The sequence below is a fragment of the Larus michahellis genome, chromosome 8, assembly GCF_964199755.1.
Source record: "Larus michahellis chromosome 8, bLarMic1.1, whole genome shotgun sequence".
Classification (NCBI taxonomy): Eukaryota; Metazoa; Chordata; class Aves; order Charadriiformes; family Laridae; genus Larus; species Larus michahellis.
Window position 1 is genome coordinate 10,206,451 of NC_133903.1, and position 27,069 is coordinate 10,233,519.

A 27,069-nucleotide genomic window follows, 5' to 3' on the forward strand; every position below is an offset into this window, starting at 1 on the left:
ATTTAAAGCAACCGTTCATTTAATCTAATTTATACATTCCCACATCCATCCAAAATTTTATTTGTACAAGTCAGTAAGAAAACTGATTTGTGCATTAGGTTGAGTAATTATAATAAAGAATGCTCACTTTCTCCCAAGAAAGTGGGAAGAAAGAGACTTTGAGAATGTTTTATGTGAAATTAGCTCAGTCACAAGCAGTATTAACACCGCTGCCTTCTCCACCCTGCTCATCATTGCAGAGCTTCGCCTGCAGATCATGGCGTCTGTCAGTCTGGGGGTGCGATCCTGCTGCCTGGCCGGAGTGGAGACCCTCCAGCACCTACGAAGAAACGCGCCGTGTACACGGCACTGCCCTCCTGAGACATCTCACCTTGGGGCTAGGATCCTCCTCATCACATGCAGAAGGATAACATGAGGTTGACACGTGTACAGGTATCACACGCTAGGCTAGGCTGTGTGCCCGGGATGGATCTACCCAGCAGATCCACCTCGGATTTAAAGTCCATCATTATGGGCTGTGTGTTCCTCCATCAGCCTCAACAGTCTTGCAACTTCAGACTCATAAGAAATCTTTCCTTTTCTGGATGCAGTTGTTCAGGTGCCATTTTTCCAGCTTAAATGTTGTTTTGGTCATTTCTCAGTTTCTGAAATGCAACTTGCTCTTGCTCTGACTGTGTGCTGCCCACGGGGCTGTGATTCACCCCATCGCCCCACCCTCTCCCATTTGTCATATCAGGAAACGAGAGCCATTCAATCATATCTTCCCCGTATCGCTTTCAAAATCAGCACATGCCCGGCAAAACACCAAAGAGCGGTTCACTGCAGGACTTGAGTGAAAACATTCCTCCCCACACACTTGGCTTGACTCTGAAGCCACCCCGCCACAGCTCCTCTTTGCAGGGCCACCTCCTGGCTCCGCACAGGGGAAAGCATGGCAGGCATGCTACCAAATCCAGAGGTCCTGTGCCTTCTGCAAAGCTCAGCAGGCACATTCCCTGCTGTCACACAACACAGTGGCTCCCCAACGCTTCATATCAATAAAGAAATGGAAAGCACTCACACCAAGCTTACAAGCAGCAGGAAACCTGAGACCACTGCCCCACTGCTGGAAAAGGGAGCAGGGAAGGCCCTTCTGAGAGGCCACAATGTAGAGCTTAGTCACTCAATATTGGTATTGGGTCTTGCCATCTCCCTGTTTAATTTGCAGCATAAACCCACACAAAAACTGGCCAGCGTAGTCTCACATTGCTCTGAGAGCAGACGGTCCTTCTGATGCATCAGGAAAGATTATCAGGGTAAACAAGCTTTTTTTTAATCCCACAATTTCCAAGGAAAAAGCATGAGGAAATACACACTGATACAATGATAAGCTTCAATCTCTTAACTAGAATTATCCTAAGAAATGAGTGGTGGGACCCCACTAGTAGAGGGGGCCTGTGGTGCTCTCTGCACCAGGGATGCAGCTGAGAGCCCTTCTTCCTCCTGGCGAGACCGCGCTGCTGAGGCCCTTTCACAAACATCATTTAAAAGTAAAGTGAATTAGAGTAAACCAGGCCCTTCCCGAAGCTCCTTGTGGGCCTGCCACTCCCTTTGATCCCTGAGCTGCTGAATCAACCTGTCGGAGCATATCAATTCAAAGGACCAGAAGGCAAAATGGGGAAAACGGGGTCAGACTAATGGGATTTAACATTAATTCTGCACCAAGCCTGAAAACATGGAAGAACAGGGCCTGGGGGGTGACAGGGATAATGAACTGAGAGTTGATGGAAGGAAACTTAATTGCTTTTAACAACAGAAGGTCACATTGTGTTACCTTTATTTGGGTTGAGCAATAATCTTATTTTGACAATTTGTGCCAGCTGACGACCTGCCCTACTCTTCACTGGGACTGTTTTGGAGTGAGGTATACAGCACTGGGATAAGGGGCACAAACATGTGGCAGAGAGGAGGTCTGAGTGAGAAAACTACAAAGGGAACATACAGATCCATTAAATAATATATAACAGGCTGACGAGAAGACAACTGGGAGGGTGGGAGGCTGGTGTTCCCACTCACTGCTGTGCTCAACAGAGCTCCAGCCGATAGAGTCTTATTTAATCATAAGATCAGAAGAGAATCAGTGGTTCACTTCAACTCAAGAAAAGACTATAAAAAAGGCATGTGAATTTAAGTTAGGCAGTCTGTCACCAGCTGATCTCCTGACGCTGCCAAGCCCTGCTGCCTGGCGGACAGGAGGTGACCTGTTGCTTCCACAATCCCCTGACCAGCAATGTCCTGTCTGCCTCTCCCCTCCTGGGTTGCAATGGTTCACAAACCTGTAGGTACTCCAGGTACTTTGTGATGATACCCAGCACTGGTATCTCTTGACGCACCACATGTACCCGTTTCACATACAAAGGAAAGATCAGGGTGTTTCAGCCTTCAGCTATAGTTTTGTAGCTGCCACCAGCAACATGACTTGAGCCCTGCAGGAAGAGTTTCAGTGCCTACATGATACCACCCATACAAAGGTATAGCAACGACATCAACCCTCACAGACCATGCATAGCCATGGTTCCTGCAAGCCCTTGCCATGGAAACCATCTGGAACCTACCTTGCACCTGACTGGCATGGAACTTGCCATCTTCAGAATACAATGATCTGAGCCAGTGCTAAAACATCCTCCAAGACTGCCTCAATTATTTAAAGCCATAATGCGACACAAATAACCAATTTGGATTTATAGACCTTTCAGTCTTCAGCTGCCCCAATAATGTGTTGTTGCAAGATTACTTACTTTGGGGCAGCAAACTTTTAAACAGAGGTTGGGACTGTATTTGGAAAAGACTTGGCCCCAAACCAGTTCCTAATGTGGCAAAGAGTGCAATTATCCTGATGAAAGGTTAGGGATGCTTGTGCCTACAGCTGGTTCATCAAGTAACACTGAATGATGGATATAATTAATCGTCATGTGGCAGAGTGGAATGTGTGCTACAATGAACCATTTGGGGCCTCATCCCTTCTGCTCAGCCTGGAACTACAGAAGTACAGTCACAAACATAGTCAATGGTATTGGGTGAGATTCAGAAGTATTGTAAAAATGCATTGCGACTAAAAGTGCTGTGCAGAACAAGCAGAAATGAAGTATTCAACTGTAATAAGATGCAATTGTAAAAGACAACAAGCCACTAATTCTACCTGGGATTGCACAGCAAAATCTTAAGTCTTGAATCTCTGCACCACCAGGTCAAAGCTTCCACAATATCTCAAGATCTAAAGTTTTGACTAGTTGGCACTAGTCAGGACTATCGGGGGGGAAAAAAAAGCTTGGCAGAAAAAGCCACATTCTACAGCACATCCCAAAGGATGAAGCATGTGCAGAGGTGCCCTATTCTGACCCAAGCTTTGCAGCACTGAACGTAGACACGGGTATCGCTCTTGGTCTACAGAGAGGTGAGAGCTGAGCCAGGCCTCCTCTGCAGCATTTATGGACTGATGAAGTGGGGTCTGCTCCCTGCAGAAGAGAAGGAAGGCGAAGGAGCCTCTTACGCAACTCCCATGTAAGGAAGCGCACCATAAGATCTCAGCCTCGTGCTTCCCACCTCTGTTCTGCAATCACCCTCCTCCATCCCACAGCTCCTGGAGTCTGCGGACTGGAGCATCACGGTGGGTGTGGTCTTACAGACTTCACTGAGTGACAGCAGCAGGTAGACGGAGCAACGCTGGCTGCCTCTGTACAAGTTAACACAGTATTTCCCATCACTGCTCCCCAGTAAATCCCAGGCAGTCAGGCAGCTGGTGGCCAGCTGCCATTCCAGGGAAATTCCAGGGAAAATGGAGTTTCCACTGGATCAGAGTAAAGGGAAGAGGCAATTAGGACTGCACACTCATGCCACCCTCGCTCTGTAACCACAGTGAGTTACTAATGCATTTTACTTATACAGAAGCGCTTTTTAAAAACTAGCTGCTGTTCCAAAGCAGCTTTAATTCTGTTGCAAATTATTCCATTCAAATCATCCATTCAGCTCATTCACATGTAGTAATCCTGAATAAAAAAATGTCAAAGTGCATAATCCAATATCAAGACAAGACCAGAATTTATGTATAAATTGGTTGAATAATCTTTAACATCAAATACTACTCAACTCTTACATTTTTAGCCCTATTTTGGAGGAAGAGTTCATCTATTCATCTATTCCTCTCCTTTCTATTTCAATATCACCACTAAAAGACTGAATCAGAACAACATTTTTGCTCACCCTTTAATGGCCTTTCGGTTTGCAACTATTTAAGAGTGACTTGGGAAAGGTATAATAGCACATGTTGTTGTTTCATCTTTACTTTGAACTGCTACCAGATATTATTTTGCAGCTGTTTTATTGTAAATTGCATCCTGAAATCTCAACAAAAAAGTGTCTTAATGGCAATTTCAACAGATTTTTAATTTCCTGAGAGAATTCAGTGAGGCCACAAAGGGAGAGCGTGTTTAAAATGCAATGCTATAATAGGAATGTTTCCCTCATTCAAGTAGTTTTAGCTTCTGGAATTTGAGAATTATTTTACTGAACTTTCTGAAAAAAAAAAACAAAACACCGCAAACCCAGCTGAACAGAGATTAAAGATTTTCTGCTCATAAAACCCAGGTAAAAACCACAAGGATGTGTTTTTCTCTGCAGCTTCTGTTACCCACCTAACAATTAAATGCACAGAGTAAAAGCCACTTGAAGCAAAGTTGCAGGAGAGTGCACCGAAAGTCGAACCTGGGATTTACCCTAACGACCAACATCCTGCTACACTCTCAAACCCCTCTGGCACTTCTTGCCCAGGAATGCAATGAGCAGCTGAGCGCCATGGGAAGGGCTTGCCACTGTGAGACAGATAATGGGGAATTTTGCTAACTGTGGATTTGAATACAAAGAGCCATTCTGCACAAAGAAACCTGTTTTTCACTTGGTCACCCCGGACTATTTGTCTACAAAGACAAGTTTTAAGCGAAAAACAGATTTCAAAAATAGCCCTGGAGCTGTGATGGAGAAATAGCTGAGCTGGCAAGATCCTTCATACTGCTTAATGCCTTCCTCAGCCCCAACACATCAGTTACCCTTTCAAAAATACTATCATAGATATTATTTTAGCATCTTGAAGACAAAAGACGTAACTGTGTTGCCTAGGAACCAATGGTGCACATTATCACAACATTTGTACTGTTATTGTTTATAGATCAGGCTGAATGGCATCCAGTGAAGACTCACGTTAATTCTCTTTTAGGAGACAGACTATTTTCTCAGTCACAAGTAAAAAAAAAAAAAAAAAAAAATTGCATCTGGAAAGCAAATGGCAAACAGATTAAAACCCTTTGGCTCTTTGCTGGAGAACCTCCCTGTGAGCAGCCCCAGAGCTAAGACAGAAGAGCAGAGGACACCAGCCAGGCAGTCCAGCGAGCATTCAGATGCTGCACTGCCCATCAAACGCTAAAGTTTGGCATCTGGGGCTTTCATCTGCCAGGCAGCCCTCTGAGTGGTCTCAGACGCTGGCTCAGATGCTTCAGTTCACATAGGAAGAGATGAAGGGCTGAATGTTTAGCACTGTAATCAACAAGATAATGTGCTGCCAAGTACAAGGGTACTTTGAGTAATACCGCTATTCTAAAAATGTGTTCTACTGATGCATCTTTAATCTGCATCCACTGTAGAGATGCCTGGACAGCCAAAGCAGTCTCCGGTTGGGGTGCATTTATTTCTGTTGCCAGACTGAGGCTGCTATGGAGAACATTTCAGAAGTACTAAATATCCACAAAAGTTACTAAAAGCTGCAGATTTCTCAACTCTCCAAAAGGAAAAGCTGCTTTATAGCCTTAAACCCAGGAGAGGAGGTGGAGAAAGAGTAACCTCAGCTGCTGTGGCTGCACAGAGAAAGGGTGGGTCCCCCATAACTAACATTTGCCAGGTTGAAGAAAATATTATGTTAACACCAGATGTAAATAAAAATTTTAAGCCATAATAATTTCAACACTTCACCCCACCCATTTGTGATCATGTGCAAAACCACTGCTTTGCCAGCCACTGGTAATTTAACAGTAGAAGAGAAAAGTGGGATAGCAAACCAAAAAGATAACCTTCAAAATACATCTAAATCTCAGACAAATGTGTCGGCAAAGTGAGTAAAGAGGAGGAGAAAAGGTTATTTGAGGGCCTTAAGAAAGAAGCACATCTGAAATTCTCAGAGAATGAAGATTCAAGAAAAATACTGATAAAGTTCCTTTTTGGACAGGAAAAAAGATTTCCTGTGAAGCATTAAGAGTGGATTGACGTCTGGCTAGCCAGATAAAGATATTCTGAGCAAACAAAACTGCATACAATGTCAGTTACAATACTGAGATAAAAACCTCAGGCGCTGGCATCTTAACAGATGTTGTACTGCAAAAGCTACCTGTGCTGCACTCCCATCTAGACGTATAGATATGATTTACCAGTGCTTCAGTTCAGGATTAACATTCAAAAGGGCACTTTAAAGAATGCTGTATTATTTGCCTAGTGCCTGGTACATTAGTCTAGTGGCAAGGCCTGCATTTCAGAGCACCATTGCAACATGGTGGCTTCACGTGGAGTGTAAGGTCAGATTCGGCCCTGGAAAGTCAGTATCCTTTACGCAGGCTTTCATGTCCAGCACCAGCTTATGTATTGACAGGAAGGAAAGCCCTAAGAGACAGTTCTGAAGTCAGTGAGACATGGAATTGTTAAATTAAGTCACGTCAAATTGATGATAAGTCAGACAGAGAGAAAGTGTGGAACCGCCCTTTGAGGCAATGGTTTTGGTGATCCTATTTGCCATTACACAGCTTCCACCAGCCCTGCTGGCTTTGGGATTTCTCGGTTCGTAACCATCAAGAGGGCACAACCGGGTCTCAAACATTTCTCACAAAGCTAAAATACTGTATGTGAAATCTATGTTCTGGGTTTCAGTTCTAAGAAGAGATTTTCCTGCATTTCAAGCCTGCACATTGCGAAAGCTGAGAAGTTTTGCAAAAGCAGATGGACAGCTTGAGTCTGGTTTACTCACTCCATGCAAACTGTATTCTTTCACTTTTTTCTCCCAGTCACCTGCTTCAAAGGTTCTGTCATTTGGTCAACTGCCCAAAGTGAAATCTGGTCAGGTCATGGTAAATTTGACAGAGCAAATATCATCCCTGATGTACTTTCTATAGAGTGGCAGTCACCCATGTTTTGCAGGGGATTAATCTGGGCCAGCGGCTGAAACCAGGAAATTGCTGTTTTCCCAGGTAGTTCTGGCACCTGAAAAATAACTTGAAAAAGTGCTGAAGCATTTTTACCAAAGGTTGAACTTCTTTCTAAAACCTTTTGGTTATAATTATTTCCACCTACCACTGGAATGAAAGCCTGAAGACCTATTCCATCCACTCCCAACTTTTCACTCACATTTTGCTGCCCAGGGATCCCTTTCAGAATTCATTGCTCTGGTGTCGCATTAACCAATACTTGCAGAGAAGAATTTTAAATAATTAATTTTCCTCACAGCCATTTTGTCTTCAGTTTCCTTTCTTGACATCCAAAGGCAGCAGCCCCAGTACAGGACCTGGCCATGTAATTTACTAGAGATGAAAGCTGTGAAGACAACAGACAAGTGAAAGGACAGCTTTATCACTACTAGGCTGCCTACCAGATACAGATTTGGCAGGAGTTCAAACAAAACTGTTGATTTTGGGTGGTTATCTTTGCTAACAACTCTTCCAAGGAGTCAGGAGTGCGGGTCTGCTGGAGGAAATGCAGGACAGAGTCAGAGTGCCTGTCTGCTGCTGGCTGATTGGGCTGGAAACACCGACCTGAGAAAAAGGTTTACCTACTTCAAAGGGCATCCCTCAAGTTTCTAAATGAGCATTTAAATCTTTAGATGAATACTGCTATTTAGCATTAAGAATGTTACCTTGACCATCAGAGGACAACACAATGAAACAAGAGCAGGTCAGTCAATAGTTCTTTGCTAGCTCATTTTTCTTGATTCCTGAATGTGATTCTGACTGACAAAGAGGATGTCCATAAATTACACCAAATTGGCACCTGTTTAACGGACCAATCCCAGTCAGATCATCCCATTTACTCCCTGGAGTCTGTAGTCACCCTTCCCCGGCTACTATTTGTATCATGATACACATTTCATTCAAGTTCCAGACCAAAACCTCCACTGAATGCGTCCCATTTGACTGAGTCTTCACAACACAGGCTTTTACAGAAAATACAGCTATGCAACCTTTATCCTAAAAGAGTGACAAACAGCAAAACACAAGTAGTTTCACTGGGTTTCTTTTAAGTTCCTTTGTTATACCTGATTGCTCGTAATTGAAAATGTAGTTGTATCTGCATTCCTGGCTCCATCGATAAGCCACTCTATTTTCTTACTATTCTGAAGCACTCCCCAAGCTTCTGCTAATAATTTTGCTTGACCTTTATTAAAGACCAGGCATTAGCTGTCAATTAGATTTGGTGATCCCCTTGGTGATTGACGCTCAGTGATTTACTGTAAATTATAAATAGTTCAAATGTTTCATTATGCTTATTCTTTATACAAGCTTTATGGCCAGGTAAGCACTGACATGACATTCACTGTTAAATGATCTCATTAAACTCCTTAATTTAAGTGGTGCAACACTTCACCTGCCACATTATCCAAGGACTCCTGCAATGCACATTAAACATTCAGCATCAATAGATGCTCTACCATAGTTCACCTTGTTGGGAGTGAAATTTCAGTCCCCGAACATAAGGTTGACTACCTGATGCTGTTTGTCAGAGACAATAAATAATGCAAATAGATACCCATGTAAAGTAAGAGGTTAAAGACATCAATAGCTTTCCCACAGAGTTTTTAAAGAGGCTCTCAAAAGAAAAAACTTTAAATCATGAACAAATGCCACTAAAACTAAAAAAGTTAAGGAAAAGGAAGGAAGATGCTGGTTTCTTTCATTTCTTTATGAATGGAATAATTATGTGAGATGATTTCTTGAGAACCCTGAAGGCATGTGCACTTTTTTTCTTGACAAGGCCAGTGCAACACAAGGGGCAGTCACACCCTCTCACCTCAGTGTGGCTTGTAGAGGTCTGTCTTTAGCCATTTCATCCCTCTTTTTCCTGCTGAGAATGTTTAACGGAGCTGAATGGAGTCAAGGTTGGATAGTGCACCACATCATTTTACTTAGGCCAATAAATAGCATATTGCCTCATGACTAAAGGGAAACACAGTATTTTTGCTGGAGGTGCCTTTATGTCCAGACTCTGCCAGCAATTTCTACTGCAGTAACAACTAGAAGGACACGGATTAGGACCTCTTTTGTGCTAGATGCTGGACCTACAGATTCTACTTCACAAACTAAACATTAAGGCATGAGGAAGAATAATAGGAGTATCTGAATTTTCCCGGCTTGCATATGTTTTATTTTACACATTTTTAATTGTTTCGCTAGCAAAACGAATCGTTCTAATGTTTTGGGTTTTTTTCCCCCCCGCCTTTATATAGTATGATCCTTGACATCTGCTTCTGGATGTTTCTTCTCAAGGATGACGGGGTCCTAGCAATGTAATGTGAGCATACCAGACTGCTCCCCGGGCAGATTCAGGCTTCATCATATAGTATTAACCCCACATACTGAATGTATTTTTCTGACTTAGAAGGCTGGATTAGCTTTTATTATCAGAAGAGAAGTAGTAAAGGTTTCAGTGTTACAGATGGAACGGCAGATGGGAAGCGAAAGCTTAATGTGAAGCAGCTCTGGATAAAAACTATTAATCCACAAAATTCATACGTTCTTATGCAGGGAAACCTAGCAAAAACCACTGCAATATGACTAACCAGTGTGAGAAGTGTAAACTGCCTCATGTCCATTATCTGACAAATCATGGTGTGAGGTCTGAAAGAAGGGGAAAAAAAAACCCTTAAACACCCTATTTACTATTTCCTGGAAAAACAATCAGCTCTCTATGGGTTACACAGAGAGGTAATGCCTTCCTAAAGATTATAAAAAAATATTAATTTATAGCATTTCCACTATGAAAATGAAATAGACTCATATATACATATTTGATGAGACAACATTTTCCAGGGTTTATAGCTGTAATATTCCATATTCAAAAAAATTGAACAGTATCTATAAGTCACTGTCTTTAAAGTTGTAGCACTGAAAAAGGCTTTTTACTTTTTGTTGAAGTGCATGGTGTGGAGAGGAAGCATGTTTCCACCAATTCTGGTAACAGAATACTTTGACAGAAAGGGAAGCGAACACTTCAGACGCCTGCCCGACTGCCGAGAGCCCACCATGCAGCTCTGAGAGCGGCTGCAATGGAGAAGTACAACCTTCAAGAATTTCCCCCGTGAAGAAATGCGCACCTGGGATTTTTCCAGCTGAATGGCACTTGTTTAGAGTTTGAATGACTGCAAGATACCATGGCATTATTACAAAGAATCCATTAACACCAAACTGACTACAGTCTACTCAAATCCGGTGATTGTTTATGACCATGTCTATAAGTGACTGATCCCATTTGGCCTTGTGGTTTAACTTGTTCCACAGGGAACTATGAGCAGTCGAGATTGCAACAGGTCACGGCCTCAGCATTACAGCATGTTTCAGGTGGACTCAACACCACAGGAGGATAATTGGATACATCTGACGGAAATAGTCTACAATTATACTAGACCTTCAGCAATTATTCTCCTACAATTTATCTTACCTGATTCAAAGTGCCACCACCTACCTCTTCCTTTATGGTCTTGCATGAGTCTACTTTCTATCATCAATACAGCATTCCCCACCAGGAAAGTGAATGACAGGGAACAATAACAAGCTAGCTTTTCCCAAAACTGAAGAGAGATACAGAGAACAACATGCTCTCCCTTACAAGCATGGATAATATGTCAAAATTGTTAGCTCTCTTCCTGTCAGACACCAGAAGGGTTTAAACCAGATGCAACGTGAAATATCGTGATTTCTTAATTCAAATCCCCATGTTCCAGTATCAATGCAATCTCTGTGTCTTTTCTGCTCTTCCATAATTTTTCTCCCCAGAATGTGTTGCATTTCACTGACAGTGCTTTAGAAACGGGCACCAACTGCAAAGCCTTTTGTCAGTTCTCACAAAATCCTTCCTAAGGCATACACTCATGGTTTTTTTCATTTTTCACTTCAGTGGGGATTTCTGTCCAAGTAGCAGCTTCAGGAATGGACCCATACTTTGAGAGAGATCTTGCCGAAACCTAACCAGCGACAGGCAGTGAAAGCATCTAATATATTTCTTATATATTTCTTTTCTATGAGTATTAAAAGCATGTTATGTCATCACCCATTGGAAAATCACTCAAGAAAGTTACTTCCCCTTTCATCAATTCATTTCAACATGCAGGGAAACAGAAGTCACAAGGAGGATTTCCTCTTTCCCTCTTCTTGATAATGCTTATAGCCTAAACCAAACATTTTAAGGACACTCATTTTTTGGCAGGGGTGGTTGGGTCTTTTTTGAGTGGGGTTTTTTTTTCCCCCTTTTTTTTTTCTCCATGGACTATCTACTTTTGCACAATGTATTAAACCTTACGGAATGCAGCTGTGGGGCCTGGGTTATGTAAATCCAGAAAGAATATAATTTCACTTAAAATCACGAGCCTTGTCATGTGATGGTGTGTGAAGTTCCTTGCCTGACACCATCTGAATAAAGATATTCAGGCATCAGTTGGTGTTGAAGATATAATTGACTCCTAGCAACTTATTTGTCACTTCTACTATCATTATCCTCCACATAAAATGTACGAAAAAAAGGAAGTGGAGAACATTACCTTCACTGAATCTATATTCATACCTTCAACACTTTCTGAGACATCAAATCAAACTGTTGATCAGAGCCCTAGGAGGGAGGAATCTCTCCATGCCTGGGATTCATTTGCTGAGCTCCAGTAGTTCCTGCTACTTTTCTAATCCTCTCTTGCAGACGTCCCTTTCCAGAAATAACGACTCAATAGAGCAGCCCCTGCTTCTTCAGTAAAAGCAAAGAACCGAACCAGTGATGCTAGCCTGCTCACAGACGCAGCCCCTCCTAGGTAAGCAGCAGACACATGGGGTACAGTAAGGTGATTTTCTCCTTGGCTAAAGTGTGGCTGTCAGACACAGGCCTCACCAAGAGGAGTCTTCTGCTGTAAGACAGAAGAAACTGCCCCTCTGACCTCTGCTTCCTGCAGCACCGCGTGGACCTGTCATCCCTTATATCCTTCAATACGTATTTCCTATAGGAATAAAACACGTACATTCTTAAAATACTCATTGTACCTGATTGGGTAGTCGGCAGCACTGAGGTTAATGAAGAAATCCCACGGCCAGTCATTCATCTCCATTAAGTCCTTCATGGTCTGCAGGTAGGTGGACAGAAGACTTGCTCCTCCCCAGATAGTTGCCATTCTCCAAGAAGTGACTCTCACATTTGGGTACTGGTTGGCAAACTGGAGCACTTGCCGGTGCAAGTAATTGGATCGCTTTACAGGAGAAAAAAGTAATACATTCAAGTTACTTTGTCCAAAATTGTCCCTCCATGTATTCACTAACCACCAACTCTACTTCTTGACTCACTGAGTGTTGCCATTGCTTTGTGCTCACTTACTATAGTGCACAACCTTCTCTGCTAAATGCTAATTTGGAAATGTAGGGAGAGCCCTGTTTAATTCTTTTTATTACAACTACAGTAATCACTGATCAGTGTATCTACCTCTTATTTATCATTTGTCATCAGCAGATCCCAAAGGGCTTTTGTAAAGGAGGCAACCATTACTACCTCCCTTTTTTTCAGTGTGAAGTAACTTGCCCGTGGCACCTCAGGTTGGCTCTCCATCCAGTGGGCCACCACCGTCCGTCTGCATCAACTTATCAATTACTGTTAACTAAATGTACAACAGACAGACATGGATAGATACTTATAGACATATAAGGAGAAATGAAGGCTTTTACATAGAGAAGATAACATGAAAGAAAAAAAAAAGAAAGAGGCTCTAAACCTATAACAGATGGAGAGACAAAAATGACATGAACTCTATGCAGCAGAGGTAAAGAGAAGATGCAGAAGATGACAAAGATGGGTAGACTGACAGATGGTGAGACAGGCAATTTATAACCAGTGATATATTACCTTGTCAACATGAATGTAATAAAAATGGTCTTTATGGTAAATAGCCTTAAACATGCGTTGGAGCTGCCGAGAAGCTCTGCCATGAACAACCAAGACAAATGCGATCCTGACTGGGTTGGCTGGCATGTATTCTACGGAGTCCTCATCCCACTGTACATTGTTGTTGGCTTTTCCTGTTCAAAAACAAAACATAGGACATCTCTGAGTGTATCCACAGGGGAGGGGTGCAGAGTAGCACACGTTTCACTTGGTCTCTTTCTTCAAAAGCAGTTTTTAAGGAGACGCAAGAACTCATGAGGGGTGCCGGCCTGCCATCAAGATGTACCCCTCTCCTCTGTCACCGTACAGGGTCATCACCCCACGGGCAGCAGCCATGACAGCCTTCCCCACACAGTCCTGCCTGCGTGCTTCAAGCTGCACAAAGCTGCATGAACACGAAGAAGTACCCAAATCATAGAATCATATCATAGATTACCAAGTTGGAAGGGACCTCAAGGACCATCTGGTCCAACCTTTCTTGGCAAACGCACAGTCTAGACAAGATGGCCTAGCACCCTGACCAGCTGAATCTTAAAAGTCTCCAATGTTGGAGAATCCACCACTTCCCTGGGGAGATTATTCCAATGGCTGGTTGTTCCCAGTGGGAAAAATTTTCCTCTTGTGTCCAATCAGAATCTTGCCAGGAGTAACAGGAGGGAGCGGGGAGGGCTGGGGCAGGTACCTCAGGCAGCTCTGCTGCACTGGGGTGGGTGTGTTTTATAGGCTGGCATGATCTTGGGGGGGAAGATGCTTTCCCAGTGGAATTGAAGATTTGTTTATGAGTCAGACCAAGCGCTACTGGGTACACACATTTGCACCTTCAAAGGAATCACCTCAAAGTTTCTAAGCACTGTTCAAAGTATTCAAAAAATGCCAAGGCCAGCTTCCCCCCTACTCCCCCAGAAATGAAGGCCCCTGTTTATCAAAAGATGCTCATTCCTGTGATCAGCACAGCTCTGCTGAGAAGCTGGTGAAACTCTGCTACTTAACAGCTGCTGACAATTATCTCTACTGATAGCATTTATTTGTAACAGCAGATGTATCGTAGAACATTTAAATGGCAACCTGCATATCTTCACTTCTTCATGTAGGAAAGGGGCTCTTATAATCCTATTTAAAATTTATGTTCATTTTTATTTTAACAGAGGAATTTCTGGTCCCCATTTTCTAAAGCAAACACCACAGTGTAAGGTTAAGACAGGATGTACTGATTAAGAACTGGAGGGACATTTTTACTCAGGAATTTAAAGCGCTTTGTTTTTTTTTGTTTTGTTTAACAGCTCTTTGACTCAAAAACCTGAACACTATGTAAGAAAAATACAATTTTATTCAAAAAACTGATATTCATTCTTCAGTTAAACAACCTCTTGAGTTCTCCAACCTTCTAAGGACCTTTCTCAACAAAAATGATTTAGGAAGAAACTGAAATTTTGAATTTAAGCAGGACAAGGACGGAAAGTGCCCCAAAGCTCAAAAAAACCCTCCTGCCCCAATCTTCCTCTTGCATATTTTAACTTTTTTTCTTTTTAAAATGAAAAGCAGTATCATTGTCTCAAAAGTTACTTCCTCTGTGTCCCACCCCATTGATGCCATTTAGCAGATTCCAGGTGTCTAGGGCAGATATTCATACTATTAGAGTTTAAAATTTCTTAACTGACTCTAATTCAAAGGGGACTCAGGAGAAGACCCTCAGCAAACTTGGGAGTATAACAGGTGGATCTTCTAACAGCTAACACGAAACCCTCAGGTTTGAAAGAAGCCCTGAGGAGCTCCTAGCTCAACCATCCTCTTTTCAACTTGTCATGGATCCTCTCTTTCTTCCTAAAAACACCGAGGAGGGTGTCTGGATAACTTGCATCCAGTTTCTGCACTAGTGCCTTTTGGGATGCCTCTGCTCCCCTCCCACCGCCTCAAGGCTCCTTTCACAAATGGTGGGGACACAATAGCCTTGTGCTAGGTTGCAGGACAAACTTGAGGCTGCACCTGGGCACAGTTATCAGGCAGCATGCGTACAGCCATGAAGCCCACTGCACCTTCCAAAACATCTCCTACAGTTATTAAAAAAACATGCTCATGTCTGTTTAATTTGATACAAAGAACAAGAAAGAAGACATTTGCCAAGAGTGAAGAGAGAGTAAGTGAGAGGGACAGACACTTTTTCCCAGGTTTTGGAAATGGAAAACGTACGTCAATAAAAGTAAACAATACCAAAAGCTTTGTTTTTTAAAATACATTGATTACTAAACCGCAGTTAGACATAGAAAAAAACCACCTTTGTCTAAGCCTTGTTGTTGCATCCTCTCCTTATCAAAGGGAGTAGCACGAACACAGAAAAAACAGACTGATTTAAAGTTTGCAGAGCGCTGTTTCGGGTTACCTAAACAACTAGATCCCCTAAATTATACTGAAATGCCCTTGGGTAACTGAAACACTCCTTTTAGACAATCACAAGAGAGAGATCCTGCTGCAATCTCTCCCATCCAGGGAGATCCACATCTCCCATAACACTCCCTTCGAGTTCCCCCTCCTCAGCAGAGCTTCCCTAGCACACTTGCTTTAAGTCAGAATCTGTCCTTTCCATCCTGGAGGTCCAGGAGTACTCAGTCTCTGGAATAAGGCTCTTTGCTGGACCATATAAGGGGCTAAAAGGCTCCTATGTGCCTATCCAGGAACATACTTAGATATTGAGCACTAAAGAGCCTAAAAAGTCCCAGGGGCTCACTGTCCCATGCAAAAGACCCTTCTCTCTCTACAGCCCCTTAAGAAACTTCTATCTGTAGTAGTCTTGCTCGCAAATTAATGCAACTTTAACAGCCCTAGTTGTATGCAGACTACCCATCAGGAATTTCTAACCCCACAAATCACTCAACTTTAAATGAGACACTAACAACTTAAATGGTATTTCTTTAAAAAAACCTTCACCACTAACTCAATAAGACTCAGATGAACAGCATTAAAAGATTAGAAAAAAACTCAAATTTAATTTCTTCTATCATTTTCAGTTTGTTTACTATGACCATTTGCCTATGCCTAGTTCTACTGTTTCTCCCACATCGCTGATGGGCTTCCCAATGCATGTGCCTAGGCCTTCTGCACAGTGACAGGGACATAAAGGGACTGTGAAAGAAAGAAAACGTGCTTGGAAGGAGAACTGACAGGGGAATGAAGGGCAATTGCGGTTGCTAAAACAATCCATTTTTCTTTTAAACTGCTTTGATTTCAAGCTGATGATATCCCATCAATGGACTCAAATATTTTTAGTGGTTTTCATTACATTTTTGCATGCCTCTCTTCTGAAATTAGTGGCTTTCTGCAATGATATGTAGAAGGTGAGGGGAATTTAAAATAGCCATATTGTGGGTCTTTTATTTTAAACTAACTTGCTTTCAATACGCACACTATCATTTATCTAGCAATTACCGAGAACAAAATCCTCCTGAATTTTATCTGAAATACCACCTCACTTCATCGTCTTTAATAAATTCCTGTAGTGACTTATTTTCCTCTCTGCTGTTTTCCTAGTCTAACCTCTTTTTCTACATGCTCCTTCCTTCCTTTGGTTTTAGGTTTAGGTTTTCACAGTCCCATTTTCCACCTGCATACTATTACGACTTCTATAATCTAATCCTATTCTTGGCTGCATGGAATTTCACAAAGGTAAGAATGTTGTATTTTTTACATCTGTCAGAAAATTAGCCCACGGCTGATTAGCACCCCCTATTTTGCAGACTACTCCAAACCAGCCTGGTTTGCAAACAAAAAGAAATCAGCAGGAAACCTTCAATTGAGTATCTGCTTACTGAAAAATACAGTAGGATTTCCAAGCTGTATAAACCATGTCAAGATCTGAAATGCTCTAACCACTGCATTTCTATAAAACTTGTGCATACCAGACTCTTGCACATCATGTTAATGCCTCCATATTAATGACCTGCCTCTCATGTAGATGTGCATCCCCTTCTGGTGTTGGGACAGAAGACACAGAAGATGCATCAGATTATTTCACTTAACATCATACCATTCAGCAGTGAAAAATCTAAAAAGGATTTTCAGGTAGTACTTGCATTTGATAGCTACTTCAGTGCCATCACTACATTGCCATTTGCCACATGCACTGAAGCTCACTCAGGGTGCTCATTCGAGTGGCCTCCACCCTCGGTCACTTCAGGCCAACAAAGAGCAGTTGCCAAGATCACGTTTCTCTCTCTGGTCCCAAACAGCCCTTGCCAATTTTTTCACCTCTGTTCATTTTCCTCCTTCTCACCCACCAGGTACAGAGGAGTCATGGGCACCTTCCTTCTTCTGCAGGACTCCCTACGCTCATGAGGCCTTCACTAACACTTCCTACCTCTCCACATGTCATTGCCTGCCTTTCCAAGAAAAATGAGTCAAGCCAACAGAGGAGAATTCCCATTTTCTCCTCCAGCCGCAGTCGCTTGGGGCTATCTCGGTAGGACTGGAGCTGCACCCCATCTCACCTAGAAAGCTTCTCTGAGCGTGGGCATTGCCCGTCGAGTGACTTTCCTATGTGTTTAGGGTACTTCTTTCTAGGATAACTCGTTCACATCAGTGTTTTATAAAATGTAACAAAAAGCCCACATTGTTAAGACAAGGTAAAACAAAACCTGTGAAGAATATTATATTACAGTTACATCTTGGGAGCACAGCTCTAGCCTCAGAAATAGCTTTCCACCTTGCATGAGTGGGGAGAGTCAATGGAGGGTCTCCTTTTTGTGGCCATCTAGCACAGATGAAACAGTAGCTCTGGCCTGGAAGCAGCAGGACTTGTCTTAAACTTCCTCAAAGTTTGCTGTTTCATTACACAATGGAAACGGTGGATAGAAGAGTGACTTCTCACGCTGCCTTCTTCAGAGAAACTGCCACAAGGAACCTCAACAGAAGTGGCCATGCTCACCCAGCTCATAACAAACATTTTTTAGACCTTGTATCAAAGCGTATTTATTTTGCTATCCTACACTGAAAATAAAATGTGGCATTTTGCTCAGTGACCAAATGCCTTTCACAAACTTACTGAGAAAAGCTGAAGTGGCCCTTCTGACTTCCTTCTTGAAGCACGACAGGACTGACATCAACATGTGTTAGCAGGAAAACTGCACCTATTTTTGCAGGTAAGAGTTGAATCTCAGCTCTAGTGCAATTTCAACTTGCACTTTCTAGAGCCCAGAGAAATCAATACTCATAATTAAGAGTTTAATCTTCAACTATTGCAGTATTACTAAATGCCAGAATAATAAACATAGTGCAATCATTTTCATGTTTGTTGTGGTGCCACATTACACTCAATAATCCACCAACGTAACTTGGAGCCAACCTGCTAATCTTTTACTTTTATTGCAAATTAATGAGATCATCAGACTTCTCTAGCAGCACAAAACAATCTTTTAATGAATTTTGTAAGCCATATTACTTTTGTAAAACCATCCATCAACTTCTATTCTCAGCTTGGTATTGTCCTGGCTGTTCAACAGGATACCTCTGCACAGAGATACCCAGATGCTGCTGACTTCGTCTGAACACAGCTCTGTGTGTGTACTGTGCCTTGATAGCTTGAATCAATGGATAGAGGACATCAGAAGAGTTATTGCTCTGTAGTTCAGCACACTATTTACTGCTATTACATCCATAAATGCAATCAGAAGCCCTGTCATTATAGCGGGAGTACTAGCCATAATCACGCCGAGGAGGCAGAGCTCTGCAGTCCCTACTTAAAATCACAGGAGCAGCCCCATTCCCTTCAGCAGGACCATTTCTGCAAGAGCCAGCTGAGAGGTAGTTGCCAAACTCAGATTTACACTATAAACTCTTTCTTTTCAATTGCTCACAACTCATAAGAACCCATCAGGTTGAAAATTTCCAGGCTTGGCTTTCATCTGAAAATGTTTTCCGTTTTGGTTAGAGCAAAACCAGTTTTGTCTTGTTCAAATGGTGACAAGACTGAAAAAAAAAATAAAAAAATGATTCCTTCATTTAGAAACCCTAATTTTTGTAACATACCTAGTAATGGAAGTAGCTGGAGTTATATCAAAACAAGAAAAAACTTCGCTGAGCAATTCACTAGTCAGCCATCAGGACCTGATGAGAAGTCTTTGAGGGCTTGATAATACCAACATTTACCTGGACTTATCCAGAACTCTTGCTGGAGTTAAGGCCCAATGATGCCTTACAGCAAGCGCCTCATTTGCCATCAGGCTTGAGAGGGGATGTTCTGTCTTCCTGCAGTACCCTCCAGCTAACACACCCTGCACAAGCAAGGTAACTCCTGAAGCACAGCATGTGTTAATCATACTTAGATGAAAAAGCAATTTTTCCTATACCAGAACCTAGAAAACTATCTTTAGCAACATTAATCCCAACTTTGGGATGCCAATTTTCACCTCCAGTCTAGAAATTATTCATTTGTTTCCATGGTGGCCCTTGCAAACACCTTTAGTGAAAGGAAAGATTTTAGGTAAGCACTGATTTATGTATTTTTTTTTTTAAATTAGTATTATTACCTATGTGTAAAATGCCCACTGGTCCATTCACAGTGTAGAAGACCTGTTTGGCAAATGAGAGTATGCACCAAGACGTGAGCTGAGCAGCGTGTGTAATTTTGGTGAATATGTATAGTGACAACCAACCGGCTGCCCAGCGCTCTGCGTATCCCCGACACGTCCTGCTCACTGCCAGGCCATCGCCTGCTGTCCTGTGCCTCTAAGAAGCCTCATGAGCATCTCAGGGAGTTGGCACCTTTGCGTGCCAGCTGAACTGAGCACATCCACCGTCCAGGTCAAAGAGAGGCTGGGTTTCACTTCTAGCAAAGCAAACCAAATTCCTGATGAAGATAATTAACATGAACGGTCATATACGTGGCTTCTTTTAGTGGGTTTTAACTTGCTCAGCAAAGTAGGAGAGGTGAAATCAGCTGAGATGATCTTGTTTGCAACTGTCCCCAGGGCACAAGGATTTGAGAGGGATGCTTACGGTTTACAGAATGGGATGTTCCTGGTTATGTTCTGTAGGTCTCCTTAAAGTTGCTGTTACCCATACTTTTTTATCTGTGAGTTAGCGTTGAGCACTTTGGATAAAATTTCAGAAATCATGCTGCTATTGAAAAGAGGACATGCATTTTTTTTGCAGTAATGTTTTATCTCAACAACCCCACTCTAGTATTTTTCATTCTCAGACTTTACCATGAATTACAAGAGCAATTTATGATCCTCTATAAGTTCATATGATCAAGTAACCCATAAGCAAAAATCAATGCAAGGTAGGCAGGAAGCAGCGAGACATAATTTACAAGCACTCAATGACTAGTCCATTTAACATTAAAGAGACAGATTTCAGTACTCTTCTCTCCATGCTGAGTAGAAGCCCTGGCTTGTAACAAAGGGCCTGCTGATGTGGGCATTTTGAGTCTGCTTTAATCATTTCAGAGAGTGACAGTATAAACTTAGGTCAGTCAGAGGAGAAGAGCCACTGCCTTACAGCTGGACAATTCCCTTCAGGAGATCGCTGGAAATTTCTCTACAGTGAGTCTGTGAACTGATAAGCAGCTCTGCAGCCCTGCAGAATTTCATATGAAAAAAAGAAACTCCCTGTCATTACAGATTTGGGTTGAGTTCTGCTGCACACCTGTGCTGGAGAGATTTCTAACTTGCCTATGAACAGAAAAATCAAGTGCATGAAAGAAGAAAGGTAGGCAGAGATTGGAACATGGAGAATGGTTTCATATTCACAGATGAATCATAAGATGAATTGTTTCTATCTTTTCCCAAGGAAAAGAAAAGAAAAAAAAAGACAATTTTCTGTTTTGGAATTTGAAAGAAAACATTTCTATCCCAGCTTTGTCATCCTTCAGTTACAGCTATTCAACATTTGTGCCGCATGCTCCGCTTCCCAGAGTCATTCAAGAACCCATTGGGGCAGGTATCATCCATTAAGCAAATCCAGAAAGACACCCTGTACCAGAAAACTTTGTGGATGTTTTTTCACATAATATGAAGGATTCATTGTAAATGAAGAAATATAAGAACCTTGAGAACAAAGACATAAATCTTTTGTATCACAAAATCCTTCGAAGTAGTTGGGATAACACAGGACTGTTCAAGATCAATCTCAGTACAGAACTTGAGGTTATGTGTGTGTGTGCACACGCGTGTGCTGCGACAGCACATTTCTATCCGCTACATTTCAAGCCAAATGCTCCCTGCTTTTGTTTGAAGCAGCCTGCCGTATTTCAAACAAAAACTTTGTTCTGTCTTGCAGTCAGTCTTAAGTAGTTACTGAAGCCATTTTTATGATTTGCAAATGACCGACTAATTATCAGATACCGCTATACTGTGCTTGCACAACACACTAAACTTAATTTACTATGATACTTATCTAGGCAGGCCAGTAACCTCAGTAACAAGCTTGCTTTTCTGACTATTCTAATTATGAAAACGGTAGCATTCCTGGGAGACAAATCTCAATTATTTGTAGTTTTGCTAGAGTGAGTTAGCCAAGCATTTTCTCCCTTTTCCCGATGACTCTCATGAATAAATAAATAACACTCAAAAGCAACAGTAAATTAATTAATGTTGAATTAGAATTAATTTCCTAGTAATAATATTTATCATATCAATTAACAGCCAATTAGTGCACCATGATCTATGTTATTAGGGTGAATACAAAACGTGTTCTAAGTGAGCATTACGTTATTTTTACTATATTCAGTGATATTACTGGACTTTAGAGAGATAACATAAAGGAGATCCAAAAACAGACACAAATATTCCTTGCAAAGATTATTCACTCCTCTTGCACCTTACACCTCAGTTTGACCTAACATTTGGGAGGTAACACTCTTGGAAACCACAAAAAAAGAGGAAGACCACTATTTACAGGTACCTGTACCGTTTCAGCCCTACAAAAATGCTCTAATAAAAGACAGCTTTTCCCAGTTTCACTCTCGGGACTAACCAGCAGCCCATTTGGAGTGGAAACCCCAGCTCAGAGTCAAAACTTGTGCAGACCAACCAGCTAATCACAGAAACCAGGAGTAATCGCTGAACGCACCAGTTCTGTGACAAGACATTCAAGACAAAAGAAAAAAAGCAGTCCTGCCTTTTACGGTTTACACATAAGGTGTGAAGGTTTTCTTATTGTGTGGAGCCACCCTCCTCTCCCAGCAAGCTCACCGCAGGGCGAGACACTTCATTCAGGTCTTGTGGCCCAAGAGCTGACTCTCACCCAGCAGAGCAAATACTGTCAGGGAAACCTTGTGCTAATTAGGAGGGGAGAGGTTACAGAAAGAAAAAAATAAAGTAGTGAAAGGGTTGAGATGAGGCATGCATTTAGATATTTTACCCACCACTGATTGTTGCTAAGGATGCTCCTTTCAACAGTCCAAAACTGATGAGAACAGGAATTCGTCAAACGAGATAAGTCATCCCACCACTCCCAAGAAAGCTGGTGACACAAACCCAGAATGAAGCACTTCTAAAACTTCATCCACTATTTGGCTACACCAACAGTACCCTGGCTTCTACAAAACCAGCACCACAGCACCGGGAGATACCCAGTTCCTCTGCCCAGCTTCTTGAGCTGGTGTGTGCTACAGGCCACTGGCCACCAGCACATACTCCCTGGAGAGCCCCCACCAGGGCTGCTGGCAACTGAGCTGCCTGCAGTCCCCTGCCCTGCTGATCAGTGACAGCAGCAAGATTCACACTGCCCAAGTGCAGCAATATAATTTAGGTGCCTAATCTAACACATCAGACTCCTCAAACAGTCTGTGGAGACAGAAGGACTCTCCAGAGGCTGTTGAAGTGATAACAATAGAGGCAGAATTGGCCAGAGTGGCAACAAGGCTCCTTTCCGCTTATAGACTCAGGTTTCTCCAAGGCAACAGCGGTGGACCACATGTATATCAGTCTCCTCCTGTTACAGTACAGCTGTTGCCTGGGGACATGGGTGATGGCAGCCCAGAGGAAGCCCAGAGGAGCTCTCAGGTCCTGCAGTTTGCCCTAAGGGCACCTAAATTAGACAATCGGCCACTGATTTAGGTGGCCTGAATTACACATCAGAGGATGCCAGCCCTCCCACTGCAGACGGAATACACCCCAACTTGGACACCAATGACAGGCTCACCTCTATTCATGCTAAAACCAATAGAGTTTTGGAGGCTTCAGAGTCAGCTCTTCTCTACCCTGAAGCACTTCACTCCCTTCCCTGCTGGAGAAGCCTTTAGATTTCTTGTGCAGGACAAGAAAAAAAACCACAGAAAATATCCTTATTTCAGTTCAGACTTTCTCTTCCGTCTCAAATCATCAGCAAGTTTAATCCTCCAAGGAACAGAAACTTGAAAGCCAACCAGTTACTACAGACCAACCAAGGCATACGTTAAAAAAGAAAGAAAGAATATCAACATAACAAATCCGGAGCACAACAGCTATAGAGCCCAATCAAAGCTCATGCCTATAATTGGCATTTGAAACAGCCTTTGTTGATTCCAGCACCTGTTTGTGTGTTTTGCAGTATGTTTGGAGACTGGCACATCCATAACCTTTACTCCAGCTCTTCCTGTCATGCGCACAGCACAAAGAAACAATGAGTGAAAACATAAGCAATTGCATAGTTAAAATAAGTCTCTACTTTGCATAACCTCCCAGGAGATATTTGTGTACTGCTGAGACTAGTAAGGAATGAATAGGTAGATATAAAAGCATGTTTGTTATCTGCCTGATCAATGTCTTCCCATTCTGTTTTACTGTGCTGCCGTCTTTCAAGTCCTATGCAAAGTATCTTTTCCCCAGATATTCTTAAGAAATGAACAGTTAATCATTATAATCAGTTGGTGTAAGGCCAGGACCAAGTTGAAGTTAATTTATACCATATGAGGATCTGGTCTGCTAACTCGAAATCAATCCTTCCTCTGAGATTCCCGTTACATCTGTCTCTTATTTTTTGAATGCAGAATTGGAAGGACAGAGTCTGCCTTTATTCTGTGCCTAAGGTAATTATTAACATAATGTTGGAAACAGATCAAAAAAGTCAAGACTTTCACAGGTATTTTATATAGCTAGTTTGAAAAGGCCTAGTTAGGTACCAAGAATAAAGACTGATACTAGCAAAAGCAAAAATAAACCCGCAAACCTTTGCCTTGTGTCCATGTGTTGTAAAATGTAAAAGTTTAGCCTAGTTGCACTGCAAGTGAAATTAACAGGGACTTCACAATAGAGTGGAAAGAGAGAGAAAAGATAAACAGCAGATGTCTGAGCAGATTCACTCCAAATCCGTCAGGCTTTTCTTTCTTCCTCTGCACCCCTTTGAGTTGAGCTTTATGGATGTCAAAAGCTGCAGGGCTGGGACACAGCTGAGCACTTTCAAGAATCTCACACTGTTCCAATAAAAGATGCGTGAGACATCAGATTCATGTATGTGTATGTACCATAAATAAATATATGCCTTGTATGTGTATACACACGCTATATACACTGGTAGGTTAGCTAAAAAATGACTGGAGTTGAAATATTTAAACTAAAACGCCACACCTAAAAAACTAGCTTCACACAGAAACAAATGCAGTTTCTGCATTCAGAGTATACGTTTTTCACCATGTGTGCTGACACATAACTATTTGTCAAATATCCCTTATGTCAAAGGATATTGGTAAGCAATGGTTTTCCCAAATGGCCTGAAGCAAATCTCCCAAACAAGAGAGCTGCAGAAGCGCAGCCATTCCATTTCTGCATGCTTTCCCCTGTAACACCTGTGATTTCTTGTTATCTCTGGTCAGCAAAACCAGCAAGATATTGGGGCATTAGCTCCAGAGTTTGCACATTCACTTCCAGCTCTGCAGATCACAAGGCTCAGCTCAGCTGGTACTCCCAGCAAGATCAGGACATTTCCAGCCTCCCTGCTTAAAGCTCCCCAGCTCATCACCCGCTGCTTAAATGCTCCTCAGGTGACAACATCCTTTTGATGAGCTGAAGTGGGAACCGTTAGACAGGAATTAGAGCACTAAATACTTCACAAATATCAGTGCCTTCCCTTAATATTGGCATTCATCTGTAGGATTGTTTTCTTTTCTCTGTATTATGTGCATTGAGCTAGTTCTGTGTAATTCAAATTTCTAAAGAAATACATAATCTTACCTTATCTACCTCACCTCCCTATATGAAGTACTTCTCATTGGTCCATCTGAATAGTAACACACGAATTATTTTATTATTGATCAGTTTTGTACTTCAAGAAAGCTTGCTACCATGTGTACTACTAAAGGACGAGCCTGAATAATTTTACCCAACACAGGAAAAAAAAAAAAAGGACCAATCTTCTCTTAGTGTATCACTTGTCAGTCAGAGGAATGCAACATAATTATATTGTGACATTTCCAACAGCACATATATATTCTAATGTAAGCAATAAATACTGGTTCTTTTGGCAGAATTCAAAAGATTACTCATATGGTATGCTAAGTTACAATAACATTAATAATTAATAACACTGCACTATTTTAACTAGATTTCAACATATATGGAGAGGTCAAAACACAGGAAAAATAGATGGATGTTAATTCTTGCACAGGCCACCCTTATACTGCAAAACGTTCAGGAGGTGAATACGTGCATTTCTGGAAAAACCAAGTACCAGTGACAGTAAGTACTCTGGATCTAATTGAAATGGAGAATTTTGGTCTGTGCACCGAGTATCACAACATATGTCTCTCTTCCTGGAGACAGGAGAGGTAGGGCTGGGCTCTTCTTCTTGGCTGGAATGCTTTCCAGAAGCCGCTTCTGATCAAGAGGGATTAGCAAAGATGGTTTAAGAAGAAAATCATCGAGCATTAATCCTCTAAACATTTCATAGCCAACATATCTTTAATACAATCCCTCTAATCCAATTAGGGCGCCTTGAAAATCATATCTTGAATTCCATGCTTCATTGTGATCGGTTCTGTGTGAGTGAAACATCCATTTACAAGCCAGCTGCTAAATGCCTTCTCCACTTCCCAGCCCGCTCTCCGCTGCCACCCAAACCCTGCCCTGGACCAGGCTGACTCCAGTCCCACACCCTGCATCAGCACCAAACTGTGCCCCACGCATCAGTCAGGGTCAGCATGCCCTGCAAGTTCAAAAGCAAGCTCACCACACGGAAGAGAGATTTTAGATATTAAGATCTCTTTCATTCATAAACATATACAACTAAATATGCATGAGAAGCTGAAAACATAATTTTAACTCCCCATTTCCCACCTGAATATCAGTTACTTAGAAACATCATTAATAAGAGTAAGAGGACTACAGCCTTAGCAGGTGGGTGTGGATGCCAGCCTTTTAACATTCATCCAGTTGAACCAATAGGGAAAACAATTCCTAATGCGATGTTTCTGCAAGCAAGGAACAAATTACTATTCGTTAACCGAGCTTGATTTTTTAAAATGTTCTCATGAAAATTATTTGGATTGGTTTTCACAAGAATGTATATTCACACTTACATTTATGGGCAAAGAATAGAAAGAAACAGTGTAATCTTGTTGCTAAAATAAAGGACTTTCATGCTATTACTCCATCACAGTATAAAAAGATCCCATTAACATACCACTAGAGGAAAACAAAGGAAAATCAAATTGCTGGCAATGGAAAATGTTCAACAAAAGCAAAATAAAGTGATTTTTCTGTATTTCACTAGACATTTCAGTTTTCTTGTTAAAAAAACCCAATGTGCAGAAAATGTCATTTTATTGACTAAAGAAGTTACTGGCTGCTGTTAAAAGCATCTGGGGAGAATCTGTATATGAAATACATTCTTGCAATAAGACCATAATTTATAAACCAGAGTTATAAATTTCTCTCAGATTTTAACAAGGCCATGATGCCCTTGGATGTCAAG

General features: G+C 41.9%; 1 protein-coding gene across 4 annotated transcripts in view; it reads right to left on the reverse strand.

The window, feature by feature from the left end:
* XYLT1 (xylosyltransferase 1) overlaps positions 1 to 27,069 on the reverse strand; it is a 206,463-nt gene that overhangs the window by 59,605 nt on the left and 119,789 nt on the right. For all 4 annotated transcript variants that reach the window (XM_074597976.1, XM_074597975.1, XM_074597977.1 and 1 more), the window contains 2 exons: positions 13,153 to 13,325; positions 12,303 to 12,505 (listed from right to left, as the gene is read on the reverse strand). In XM_074597976.1, the coding sequence (XP_074454077.1) occupies positions 12,303 to 12,505; positions 13,153 to 13,325 (376 nt within the window). The remainder of the gene's footprint in view (positions 1 to 12,302; positions 12,506 to 13,152; positions 13,326 to 27,069) is intronic.